At 39.3% G+C, this 13,556-nt stretch overlaps 1 protein-coding gene across 11 annotated transcripts in view; it reads left to right on the forward strand.

The window, feature by feature from the left end:
- grm8a (glutamate receptor, metabotropic 8a) overlaps nt 1–13,556 on the forward strand; it is a 349,644-nt gene that overhangs the window by 185,740 nt on the left and 150,348 nt on the right. For all 11 annotated transcript variants that reach the window (XR_006093954.1, XR_006093953.1, XR_006093951.1 and 8 more), the window contains exon 7: nt 7,844–8,047. Coding sequence is in view for 7 of the 11 variants with exons in the window: in XM_042403444.1 (XP_042259378.1) it covers nt 7,844–8,047 (204 nt within the window). In the remaining 4 variants the exon portion in view is untranslated. The remainder of the gene's footprint in view (nt 1–7,843; nt 8,048–13,556) is intronic.

The following is a 13,556-nucleotide window of genomic DNA, read 5'->3' on the forward strand; positions in this document are numbered from 1 at the left end:
GGAGAATTGAGTTTGATTTTCAATCCAGTAGCAGGCGCTGTAATATTTTGGATGCCACCACCTCTAAAAACCAATGAAGAAGAAGAGGTACAGCCTTTTTCTCAGTTTTCTCTAGTCATAGCCAAAAGGGCACCGATTTCAAAAATAAATGCACATTTCTACTACAAAGGTGACCTAGTTTTAAGATATTCATAGAGATGAAGTTTCCCTTTAAGGGGGATTTAGAATTCTGCGTCACTTTGGAGTTGCAAGAACTATAACTGGTCAGCTTGGTTTCTAATGCCGTTGGAGATGCTTAATAATTGTGTTGTGTCAAGTTTAAACACATCTTTACAGGAAAGAAGGAAAAAATAGAGGAGACAGAGTTTATGACTGGAACATAGATCACTAGTTGGAATCCCTCCACTCGTAATCGAAGTAGCCTTTAACGAGGCACTAAAGGTGACAAACGCTATCAGACGGATTATCAGACGGTTCCCAGATTTGAATGTGGCTTGATGTTTGAAGGTTAAAGGACCATAGTGACAGTTTTGCATATTTATTAAAAGTCTGTACACACAACCATTTTCCAAAGATTAATAGATAATGGGACGTTATTAATAGGTAACAGAATTTATTTCATTTACGGTAGAAAAAGCAACTTGTAGAAACTTTAAAGTCAATTTCCTCATAGTAATATTTTTTCCCTTCTTTTATGCAAAATTGGCCTAAACCAATTGCTGCCAAGAAGGTAGGAAATCAATCTAAAATGTATGATATGTTAAATAAAATTAGTCAGCACAAACATACATGTAAATACACAAATTGTATTACCAGACTACAACATGAAAAACCATCTATAAGGTCTGATAAATACTATAGACAGTAGACATTGCTGAAAACAAGACTATGTCAAAACCTGGTATGGCTAGACCGTGTATGGTCAATGTGTGAAATTGTGGCCAATGTGTTACAGGGATCGTCAGTGGTTGTGTCTATAATGTGAATTCCTGGCTATTAAATGTTTTCTGTAACGGTCTCAGTAATATTTGCTGGTAAAATGTACTGACATTGTTAAGCTACGTTTGCAGTTGCAAGAGCAATACTTTTCACTCATATCTTGGGATGTTTGATTTGAAAGAGAACTTTTTTTAATTCTAATTATAACTATTCTGATTATTATTAAGTCCCCCTGCTCTTTCATCTGTTTCACTCTGCAGATGTCTCTCATTTTTCACTCTGCATTGAGTGTTTTGTCAGGAGTGTTTATCAGTTATTTGGGGAGCTTTAACTGTGAGCTCTCCCTCAAGCCTCTATGTGGCTTTTTTCTACTTCTTTCCTGCTTAAGGAGGCTACGGTGGAAATTATAAATGAAAGTTATGACAGCATTTTGGGTTCAAATTCAGGAGGCTTATCTCTGCCCAGTTACCGCAGTTATAGTCAAATCACCTGCAGAGCAGCCGCCTCACACTAAACTGATATAATAGTTACGTGAGTCGCATGTTTTACCTGCAAGACTCATGTATTAATGCTGTTGTTCATCGTTTGTGATGTGAAAATGTCAGAAAAATAAGAAGTTTGCGTCCTTGTATTATTTGTTATAAAATCCAAATGCAGTGCAGAGTGTCTCTCCTGCCGGCTCCTGACAGCGCTGTCAGCCGGAGAGTTGATCACACTGGGCAGTTGAGGAGGAGACACGGAGATGCTAGTATGCGTCTGTTTAAACAGTTTAACCAACTTCACTACATTTAACACTGGAGCTGAGAGCATCAGAGCTCGGAGCAGAAACACAGTCACTCTGCATCGCTGCTGTCCTCCACTTCCATCATCTCGCGCCGATTCATTTTGAAAGAGCAACGACCAATGAGGAAACTCTACTGTGACTGGCTGATCAGTGGTCTAACTTTATCACTCACTCACGCACAACCGCGGTTATAGGGCTGTTGCGGTCCAGCCAAGAATTATGTACACTTCCTTGGATAGATAAATATGGGTTGCGTTATATACATTATACATGTGCATAAAACAGACTCTTAAGAGAAACTGATAATTAAACATGATTGTAATATTTCCCAATTGTGAAATCTGTTACTCTCTGACAGTTATTACATTATATGCAAGGCTTCATAAGAAACATAATGATAATGAAAATTAGTTAAATGGTAAATGGACTGCATTTATATAGCACCTTTCTAGTCTTCCGATCACTCAAAGTGCTTTACATTACATTCCACATTCACCCATTCACACACACATTCATACACTGATGGCAGAGGCTGCCATGCAAGGTGCCAACCAGCTCATCAGGAGGAGTTTCTAATCATTGACACACACACTCACACATCGATGGCACAGCCTTCGAGAGCAGTTTGGGGTTCAGTATCTTGCCCAAGGACACTTCGACATGTGGACTGGAGGAGCTGGGGATTGAACCGCCAATCTTCGATTAGTTGACGACCCACTCTACATCCTGTTCCACAGTTCTGATTTACAATATCTCAGGGTTACCATGTTTACAAAATCTCAGGGTTAGCTTTTTTTACAAAATCTGAGCCAACCATATGTTCTCAGGAAAGGTCAGAGAGTATGCATTGGTCTTTCATCCTCTTTAAGACTTCAGGTCGGAGTACAAAGTTAGATGTTTAGCTCTTCAATTCTTCACTTATATTTGGATCACTGCTTTCTTCAGTAATCCTGGTGTTCTTATCAGAGTGAGTCATAGTACCACCACCTCTCCATTTATGTTGAAGTGCCAGGTTGGACTATTCAAGTGATGTGTCATTTAGTTTAAGAGATACATGAAGAGGTCTGTTTGAAAATGCAGTATATAACGGTGAATAATGAAATGATGAAAAATACCACCGTGACTTAATCTTAAAAGATCTCTTTAAAGCGCTGGGTCCCGTCTGTGAAAACTCGTACCTTTCGTCGACCTAAAACTTTAGAAACTACAAATAGCTGATTATCTCAAAATCAAACAAAACTTTCATCATAAAATCATTTTTGAACAAAGTCATTGCCATGCCTGTGGCTTTTATTAAACAGAGCCTGTTGCATGCCTATGCAACAATAACAAATAATCAACCACAAAATATGAAAATGACTCAGGGGCAGATATGGAGATGATTGTGTCCTCATGCAGTTTTTGCTTTGCAGATCTTTTATGAGACATGAAAGTTACTTTTCATCTGTGCTTCAGCCTCTCAAGTCTTTTTTTTTTTTTTTTTTTTTTTTTTTTTTCCAGAGCTCTCATTGAAAATCCTCCCTTACCAAGCAGCCAACCAAACAAGCTGCCTGTGGTCTCCGATATCATTAACAGTGAGCAAAAAGGCTGAATTTGATTTAGCAGATGTTGGCTGGAATAGCATGTAAAGTGTATAAGACAGACAGGGTGCATATTAACATGCAGACATTTTGTCCATCCGTCTTTGTGTCTCTGTCTCCATCTCAGCCTTTATCCCTGTTTATCTCCTCCGCTCTTCTCTCGTTTTCAAACACACAAATAAGCAAGAAGGCACTCGACTCGAATATATCATTTTAATGTGTTATAGACTCATTTAAAGATGTCTTTGTATTTTGCACCTGTATATGTATTATGCACAGAGATAAAATGATTAGATCTGTGGCCAACTAATTGAGGTGACAAGCTGTTACTGACTGCAGACAATGGGTAGACAGATCCAATAAAAGCTTTATTGTATTATACCCTTCACACACACTCAGACACACACACACACACCCCTTGCTCCGGTTACAACACCTGACGCAATCCCGGGAAACACAGACAGTATGTTTCCCCAGTTACCCCCACTCATAACAGCACCGGTCGTTTAACTGTCTCAAGGCAGGATTGCGTTTTCTTGCGATATGCTGATTAATGATGCATCGTGTCGTTTCACATCTCATAAGAACAGCAGAGAGAAATTCTCATTATCTCATGACACGTTGATCTATGGCTCAAAGTAAAACACTTTGTCGTACTTTTTCCCTCGATGGGCATGTGCATGAATGCAAACACATCACCTCTACGTACAGTTATGAAGTCACAAATATGGTTGTAAAGAATGAGTGCCCTCGGTAATCTTCATGGGTCAGCATTAAAAGATCAAGACACATTCCTATATCAATATTCCTCTATTGATATTCATATGCTGAGCACATTTGGAAAGGATGTTTTTCTGGTTCCTCCTCTCCAATTTGAATTTCCCTTAATTATCATTCCAAGTTCTAGTGTGTCTTTGCAAGTTTTACATTAACAACGAAGCAGCTAGTTGCCTTCATTAACATAGCATTTATAAACACTTGAGCGGTGCTGTTTAATGCGATGAACTGTGATTGCGTGTAACAAACTTAAGCAGCTAACTACACGAGCTTCAAAGCTACATTTGGAAGCAGTGTGTTTAGCCATATTCTGAAAGTATGTGTACTGGATTTGTGTGGGCGTTTTGATACTTTTTTTTTCTTGGAATTGGAAATTACTCAACGGTGAACTGTTTCCCGTGATGGATGAAACTGCAAACTTTTAATAGCCATTGTTAAAGCCTACAGGAGGAAAGTGTTTGTTGCTAAAAAGATTGATTTTCAGGTGTGGTATCACTTTAATGCCACCCATGTGTTATTTGAAGGTGTTTTGCTGTGAAAGCACTTGCTAATTAATGTCTTGTTTAGCTTTATTTATGGACTATTAGCATAATTAGCTCTGTGATTATGGTAGGACATTAGGCAGCCAGCTCAAGGGCCTTTTGTTGATTACTGAGACTGTATGGAGATGTTTCAGAATGCTCTGTTCTCAGACACTAATACAGTATATATTGCTTTCTGGTTAATGTTGCACAAATGACCAATTAGCTGTTGCTTGAATCTATATTTTTTTCACTTTGCTTTGATGCAGTGATAGAACTATACTATATTATCATTTAAGTAGTTTTAGAGATCATGGCCCTTAACTACATTCTGCCATGCCCTCTGATGCACTGGGAGCAATTCAATAGATGATGCACATAATCATCCATTGTGGATGTGAGTGTGTGTGTGTGTGTGTTTTGACAATAAGCCATATGGCCATACAGGAAAGTCAATTGTCTTTCCTGTGTTAACGTTCATATTAGAAGTTAAAGAGTCCCATTAGAGAAAGCAGACCAGAGGCAATCAGACTGCAAAAGGTGTATCAAACGGTATGATTACAGATTTAACTTCTGATTCTTTTTGCACACACGAAACCAAACGCAAATCTTTTCATTTTAATCCTAGTGCAGAAATATCCACTCAAAATTCAAACACCTCATTATCGAGTGCACCGTGGCTCCCAGCTAGCCTGTACCATACACCACACTCTTGCATCATGTTATTATGCTCACAATAACAATGATAACATGTTAATGTTAAGCAGGTATAATGTCTACCATGTTCACCGTCTTAGTTTAGCATCTTACTGTAGCACGCTAACAGCCTGACACTATTAAAATGTCTTTAGACTACACCAAATCTTTTTGGGCCAGAGTCAAAAACATGAGAGATTTGTGTGTGCATAAAATACATAAAGAATAATTTACACTGCAACATTTGTTGGTGACTAACAGAAAATAAGGACAATTATATATAGATTTGGCTGTGAGGTTAGAAAACTGGGCTTGTGGCCAGGTTTTTAGAAGTTAATGAGAAAAGCGCTCCCTTCCCTCAGTGACCACTGAGACATGATTGTGTGTAATTATGAATGCTGAGCAGGTTGTTGGCCAAAAGGTGCCTGCCTTCTCTGGATAAATAAAGGTTACTGTCATTTGTGCAGCTGGTTTTCTAATGAAATGTCAAATTAAAGGCAATGATACACAAAACAGCATGTTTGATGAGCAACAAGTTGTAAGATGCCTGGTGCTAGGAAACAACTTAATAGATTTGACCCTCAGTCTCACTCTGTTGCCTTAAGCAGGCAGTTTTTCAGGTAGTTTTAGTTATGCATTTTGTTTAAACCGTGGACTGCTGGATCACCACCCTATATGTGCTCATGAAATCAATACTGCATTGCCTCACAGCAACCAGCTGTACAGCCAGTTTTAAATCTCTGGACAGGCTGGGAAGAGTTGCTGCAGCTCAGACGAATGTGGTTATACTGGGCAGAGGCAAGGTACTCTGTTCACCCTCAAAACACAGAGAATACAGAATGTCTTCCATACAGTGTGTTGCATCTTGACATGAATATGTGTGTGTGTGTGAGGCTGAATAAGAGTTCGCTGTAGGAAAAGTTGTACTTTCCTATGCAAGCTCTGTTTCTTGTTATCTACTTCATTCCCTCACACACACACACACACACACTACTGTATTTGTCTGCCTTTTCTCTCTCCACACACGCACTTACAGGTATCCAGTTAACCAGGGATTGAGAGGAAATGAATTCCATTATAAGTTTAACATAATGATCAGCTTCTTAGTGGGAGCACATGGCATGGAGACAATGCTGACGAACTTCCTACTGGAGATCTCTCTCTTTCACACACACGCACACACACCACCACCATCACCAACAACAACAACCAGCAACAACAAACACACAAATACAGACAAAGCACCCGACAGGTTTCTATAACTGCGGATTGGATTTCATTCTCAGGACTCCGTTAATTCCTTATGGAAGCTCATATTGATGGAAGGGCATCTGGTCTTGTTAATTCAACTCAGCCCAGATGGGGTTTGATTCAGTTTGTGTTGCCTGAAGGTGACTGCTACTTGTAAATGGGTGAATAAAGCCAAGGAAGGGGAACGAGACACAAGAGAGGAGGACGGAAAGAGGGAATATAAGAAGGAGAGAGAGAGAGACATGGGGGGAGGAGCAGCAGGAAGAGATGAAGAGGGAGAAGAATGAGTGAGTGGGGCAGAATTAAGAGGCAAGGACAGAACAATGAGATAAAGATGAGAAATATGTTAGAAAAGGAGAATATTTGGAAGGGAAAGAACGGTAATGACTTCTAGATATTGGGACTTTGTATTCATTTGAACCTTTTGATGAAAACCATAAAAAATGAATGTCATAATCAATTACTGATTTCCACCTTAATGGATCAAGGAGGTTTTATTTTCACTCTGTTCTTTTTTCATGAGCTAATTATGCTAATGAGTCGTTACATAAACCCTTTTAATAAATTGCAGTCGGGAGGTTATTTGTGTGTTTTGCGTATGTGTGCATGCATGTGCACTGCACACAAGCATGAAGCTCAAAGGCAAATGGCGAACTCGATGAACTCAAACATTACGCTGCAGTAATAAGATAAGCCACGTAGCTTTATAAAAAGATCTGAACGCACTAGAGAGTCATACTAGAGAGAACATCTAAATGGTGCTAATGTTTTAGCAATTAATAAAATATATATTGTACATTGTGATCAGATGTATAGAATATACAGTCCTCAACACAAAGCCATTTGACATTGAAGAAACAGGACACATTTTTCGTCTTCTTCTTCTTCTTTCTCTCATACAAGGAAATGCCATTATCAGTAGTTCAAAAGATGTAAAAAAGGAACATGTTCTTTCTTCTGTAACTTTGCTACCAGGGCGAGAATGGACTGAGAAAAGTTATTTGTCATTGTAAGGCTGAGTGCCCTGCTACCTGTCTGTCAGCCGGTCCTTTCCTCTCCTAATCTCTCTTTTTTCTCTTTTTTTTCCTTTATTCCATCTCAATTCGTCTTTTTATTTCTCAGGCTTTGTCTCTCTTCTACTTCTCTTTCTCCACTTTCTCCTAAGTCAAACTCGATTTCCCTGCTTTTTTTGTGACTTGAATTCAAAATGGCTCAAATGGTATAATGTGCTACTTCTAGCTTTTTCTATTTTCTTCCTTTGCCCCCTAACCCCCTGTCTCATCTTCTTCTCTCAGGTTTGGAAAAAGTTGGTCGTGATTCCAGTTATGAACAAGAGGGGAAGGTTCAGTTTGTGATGGATGCAGTGTACGCCATGGCCCATGCTCTGCACCGCATGCACAGGGAGCTGTGCTACGGCTACCCGGGTCTCTGCCCGCGCATGGCCAACAACATCGACGGCAAAGAGCTGCTGAGCTACATTCGCGCTGTCAACTTCAATGGTGAGACTTACACTGGTTTTTGGTGAATAGAGTTCTACATAGTGGTTTCACTCCATAGATGCTATTCTATATAAACTCTAACCATGTGTTCAAGGTACACACTCTACCTTTAATGATGCTTTTTGAAGTAAAAACACAGAATACTTAATTTTAGAATGAACTTTTTACATTTAAATGCATTCAAATGCCGTTAGATGCATACTGACACATTCATGAACATATACTGAAAGGTAAATGGATGCAATAGTAACCTAAAGTAACAAAGTATTGCACATTTCCCTACTTTTGATCCAAATGTCCATTGAATGCCATGTACTATACTGTATAATAGAGAATATTATATTATACGTTTAAAATTCTGGGTTATTCCTGCAGCACAAAAGTTAAAAAAGGACAAATTAGGGCCAACAAATGCTTAAGTAGAGTACGGTAATCCTGTAGTGTTTATCCACCCTGACTGGTCTAATTCAGCTCATACTTTAACAATGCTAAGCCAGCTCCTCTTCTGATTTGTCTAATCCTTATCATAAAGGCACGTCATATTGCATTTCACCTTCAAAATGAAGTTAAGCTCGTGGCGTTTCCCAAACATATTATCTAATTACATTGTGTTCGCCGCAGATGGTGATTTGGTCTTGTATCACTTTGAACCTGTAGTGTGCAATCTTTCATTTCCCCTTTCTGTCTCATTACTTCCTACACCACTGACAATTTTAAGTGGGTAAAAAACATTTACTCATTTCCTTCTAAATAATATCAGACACCTCATTTGAATGTTCTCTTATTAATCCCTTTTTCCCCCCTGATGCGCCTGTACCTGCTTTTCTGTCTGCCTTTTCATTTCCTGTGTTCCTCTATCAAGTATCGTGCGGAATGCATAATGCCTGATTGGTAAGAGAGTAGGAAAGGAAGAGATAGAGAAAGTGAGTCCTATTGTGAGGATTATAGAAATGCTTGTCTAGTTTAGTTTTAGAGGTGAGATTGAAATTGCCTGAAATGTGCGTCTGTATCCATGTGGGAATGTGTGCAAAAAATACGTGACAGTGTTTCTTATCCGTCTGCCATCGCTGCAAGTGTCAAAAACCAATTCACAGTCAAGTTGCTCTTTCATACTTCTGCAGCAGGTTTGTGCTCAGGTGTGTTTCTCTGTTATTGCTAGAGGGTAGAGAAATCATCCCATAACCACAAGGTCACAAACTTTATCGCCGATGAATCACCGAATGCTTCTCATTTACCGAAAGCTGCCCGGCAAAAGTATACTGTAACTGTCCCTTGCAGTATTTTGAGAGAGCATAAAAAACTAGATTAGATTATAGAGCTAAAACGATATGGGGATAATGGTTGGATGTTGAAGTCATCAAGAGGGCAACTGCCATTGCGATTAGGTCCGATGGCTCAACAGAACATGTATAAGAACATCAACTACAATCAACTCCTGAATTTTAATGTAATGCACATGTAGCTGCATCTACCAGATTATTTTTTTGTAAAAATTAGATCTCTCTAGATGTATAATTTACTCATCAAAGACATGAAAGTCTTAAAATAACTAAGGTATAAATAAATAATCATGTACTTCACCACTTCCCCTTAGAATTTAGGAAGAGTGAAGGAAGAATAAGGAGCAAGGAGGCTGCTGTATGGCAGCCGGTACTCAAGTCTGACATGTTTCCCACCAGCACATGAATGTATCACATCGGCAGAGATCAAATTGGATAAAACATGAAAAACAAAATTCAGGATTCGGCCTTGAACATTGATGTAAAGGATACAGAATGAAGACGAGGAGGCAACAGATTTTACCGGAGGGTGGGAATTAAACATGAAGTAGTCAGACGGTGTATGGCTTCATCACGGCAATATGTTAAGTACCATATTCGGTCATGTCTTACTGAAAAATGCACTGTTGCAGTTTTATTAATGCTGGTTCATAATAGCCAAAACAGCAGTTACAGGATATCTGGAAAAGCATAACATCTGCAGCCAATCATTTGATTTTCCGAAAGTATAGTTGCCTGCCTTGAATTACTGTTGCTCCAGTTTCCAATAAAAAGTTTGCTCAGTGATCTGATTTGTTTGAGCAGCAATGAAATAACACTGATAAAATCCACAAGGAACAAATATTGCAGCAGAAAAAAGTAGGAGTTGTGTTATATTCATAATTAATTTATTTCGCTGATGAGCTTTGACATGATGATTTATTGTAAAAAGGAACCCTGGTGGCTTGGCAAATGTAGGCTTTTCATTAAACAGCTTTTAACTACATCGTTAGCACCTGTATCATCTTTCTAATGACAGTAGTCAAAGTTCAGATGCATTATCTTCTTAAGGTTACTTAAAAACCCTCTTTGTCTTTAAATATTTTATAGACCTCGGTCTCTGCTGTATTAGTCTAAGGGGCAGAAGAAGAGTGATGGGGTTTGTTGTGGAGGTGGTTGCCGTAGTTACACTTATCTGGGTTGTTTACATCGACAGAAGCCTGCAAGATTTAAAGCTTTTAAGCCACTACAACTACTGTGTGCCTTGTGTCTTCCAATTAAAAGTAGTTATGTCATCGATCTGTTTAGGGTCCACATGACGGAGGATGGATGCAGGAAGTTGGAGGGTAGCTCTGTCTCTCTCTGTATGTTTATGGCTCATAAAAGGAGGGGAAGGGAATAACTTAAAGTTGCTGGAGCCTCTCTCTGCTCTCGCTGGATCCATACCAATTCACCTCTCCAGCAGCTGCAGCGAGAGAACAAGACAGAGTGAGAGGGAGGGGATCATTTCAAGTTGTTAGGGCAGTGATTGTTCTCCTCTTGGATCTGCACCAAGCCAACTTAACTTACAAAGTGAAACCTAACAGGCAAGAGCGACAGAAAAGAAAAAGAGCAGTGCAGGAAAGCAAGATGAGGAGGCAAGAATTGAGACAAAGAGTTGATCAGAAAGTTTTCTCCTGATTGATCTCGAGGTGGACAATGCCCAAGAATTTCTCTACCTCATGTAGCATTGTTGATATTCATTTATATTGATGTCAGATTCCTTCTAAATTCAAAAAAGTGGATCCATCATTAAAATATGATCCTTCCTGTTTTTTTTAGAAAGGTTTAATCCCCTGTGGGCAAGACAGTTCTTCCCTGCAGAAGTATCTTTTAGCATTCAATAATGTATACAAACAGTGCTTGCTGTGCATTAATGTGGCTGCTTTTTCCTATTACACCTAGAAAATTGTACATAAAAATATGTGTAATGAAACATATTTAAATATTTATAATTATTTTATCATGTTTCCATTGTTAGACCTATTGAAGTAATAAATCTTTATATACTATATATATAGATATGCTGCGCTGTGCTCAGCGCTCTGTATATTTTCCTGCTTTTCTGTCCTTTGCCAATCACATGCCTGACACCACACACAAATACAAACAAACAAACAGAGACTGGTGCATTGCAGAGCGAGTATAAGGAAACAAACCCTGGAGTAGCTATGACACACCATACTGTCCAGGGTTTATTTGCTGGCAAGTTTATTGGCTTATACAGGCCAACACACACATTTGTGCACATAAAAAGCACGCGGAAAAACTAAGAGGCTAATGCACACACACAGCAAGATTATGAGGATCAGTGGAATACAAAAAAAAACAGCAAAAAGTTGTATTCATAAAACTTCATTTAACTTTTTCACTTGAGGATAACTTTCAAACTTTTTCTGAGCTTTCAGTCGCATTATTTTATGCAAAAGTCTGAACTGTCCATATCTATCTAAGATTGTCATAAAGAGAGAAAATGAAGAGCTTTAGTCAACAGACATCATGCTGTAGTGAGCAGATTAATTAGCAATCAAAGTACAATAGCTAGAAAACTAACCCAAAGTCCTTAAACAGTTAATTGCAAAGTAAAGGTCACTTGAAAAGGTGAAACTTAAACAACCTCAGTACACACAGCAAACAAAAGAATTTCACCATTGTGTGTGTTGTTGATTACTTGTCGAGTATGTTTGTTAGTACACACTTTTCTGTTTGCTCACGTCTCGTCCAGAATACTAACTCACAGCGAGTATGTGCAGTAAAACACATTCAGATACCATTGCGGTCGCCCACACAGATAAACTTTGTCAAGTCACATTCAGCAGGCTTCATTGGTTATGAGCGCATCACAAAGAGGCTTTTCAAATGAAGACCTTGCTTAGGTTTATTGCTGCGTCACTCTTTCTCGCTTGTGCTCTAACTCTCATTTTCTGTTTCTTTCTTTTCCTGTCAAGGCCCTCTCCTTCAGTTGTCTCCTTCCTTTTCCACCTCACTCCCTCTATTGTCTCCCTTTTACCATATTTTTCTCCTCCTCCCTCTCTCTCTCTCTCTCTCTCTCTCTTTCTCTCTCCCTCCACTTAGTTTTCTTTCAGACTCTTCGTAACTCCTGTGCTCTCTTTTTCTCCTATCACTTCCACACCCTAAAGCCACTGACTCATCAACTGAAGACTACAGTTTGCACATGTTTTCTTAAGCCGTATTTGTGAGAAGATTGAGCTTTATGTAAGTAAGGCTTGGCCAAAAAAAAAATCATAATGTTGGTCTTTTTAGTCAGTAAGACCTCCTCTGGTGAGACATTATTAGTGTACAATGTGGTCTATGATTTTGCACAGTGATTTGATAATTTGACAAGCTGAGAAGATTAAATTACACTTACATGTAAGTTTATATTATTGACATCTGACTAATGGTGCAGTTACACTAGATCCATTGACAGATGTCAAGTCGACAGATCCCATTAATTTTCTGTGGAAAGCAGGAGGTCCGGCTGCGAGTTGCATGATGGATACTGTACTAGAAGTTGACGGACCAACCGACGTATCTGAACTCGCATAATTACGACTCAACCTCAACTTTATGCAAATTAGGTCCACCCTGCATGACACTGCCGGGTTGCGAAACTCACATCAAACTATCAAACTAGGCAGTGCTGATCAAATATGAATCAAGATTCTGTTACTGCACTGCCTATTTTATGCCTCAAGTGTTTTTTTCAGAAACATACTTTAGTGTACCGTTTAGCTGAAAAATGAGAAGGTTTGTGACGCGGCCGCCGTGTTGAAAATAGCAGAGCAAAAACCAAGCATGCGTCATCGCTGTGGGTCTGTGTGTCTGCACCATAACACACTGTTTTTGTTCCTGAGGAGTCAAAACTCAAAGAGTGGTGATGGCAAAAAGTGTGTATGATGAAAGAAAACCTTCATTGTGATCTCGTCATGGCCAGGTTATTTCTCCTGCCAGGAGACAAGATGGACATCACCATGGGAACTGACTCGCGCTAATTAGAACAGCTTGACTTTGAGATGATGAACTCCATACCTGGCTGTACAACCCTGGGGAAAGAGAGAGAAGTATAGGGAGGGATTGTGATGGCGAGAGACGGATGAGAGAATCAGAAGATTTACCAGCTGGGGGATGATGAAGCTCACCTGCTTATAGTGACCTCAGAGAGACAGAGGGAGGAGGACGGTGGTGGTGGAGAAACTTGCTTGGAGATG

Source organism: Thunnus maccoyii, chromosome 23, assembly GCF_910596095.1.
Source record: "Thunnus maccoyii chromosome 23, fThuMac1.1, whole genome shotgun sequence".
NCBI lineage: Eukaryota > Metazoa > Chordata > Actinopteri > Scombriformes > Scombridae > Thunnus > Thunnus maccoyii.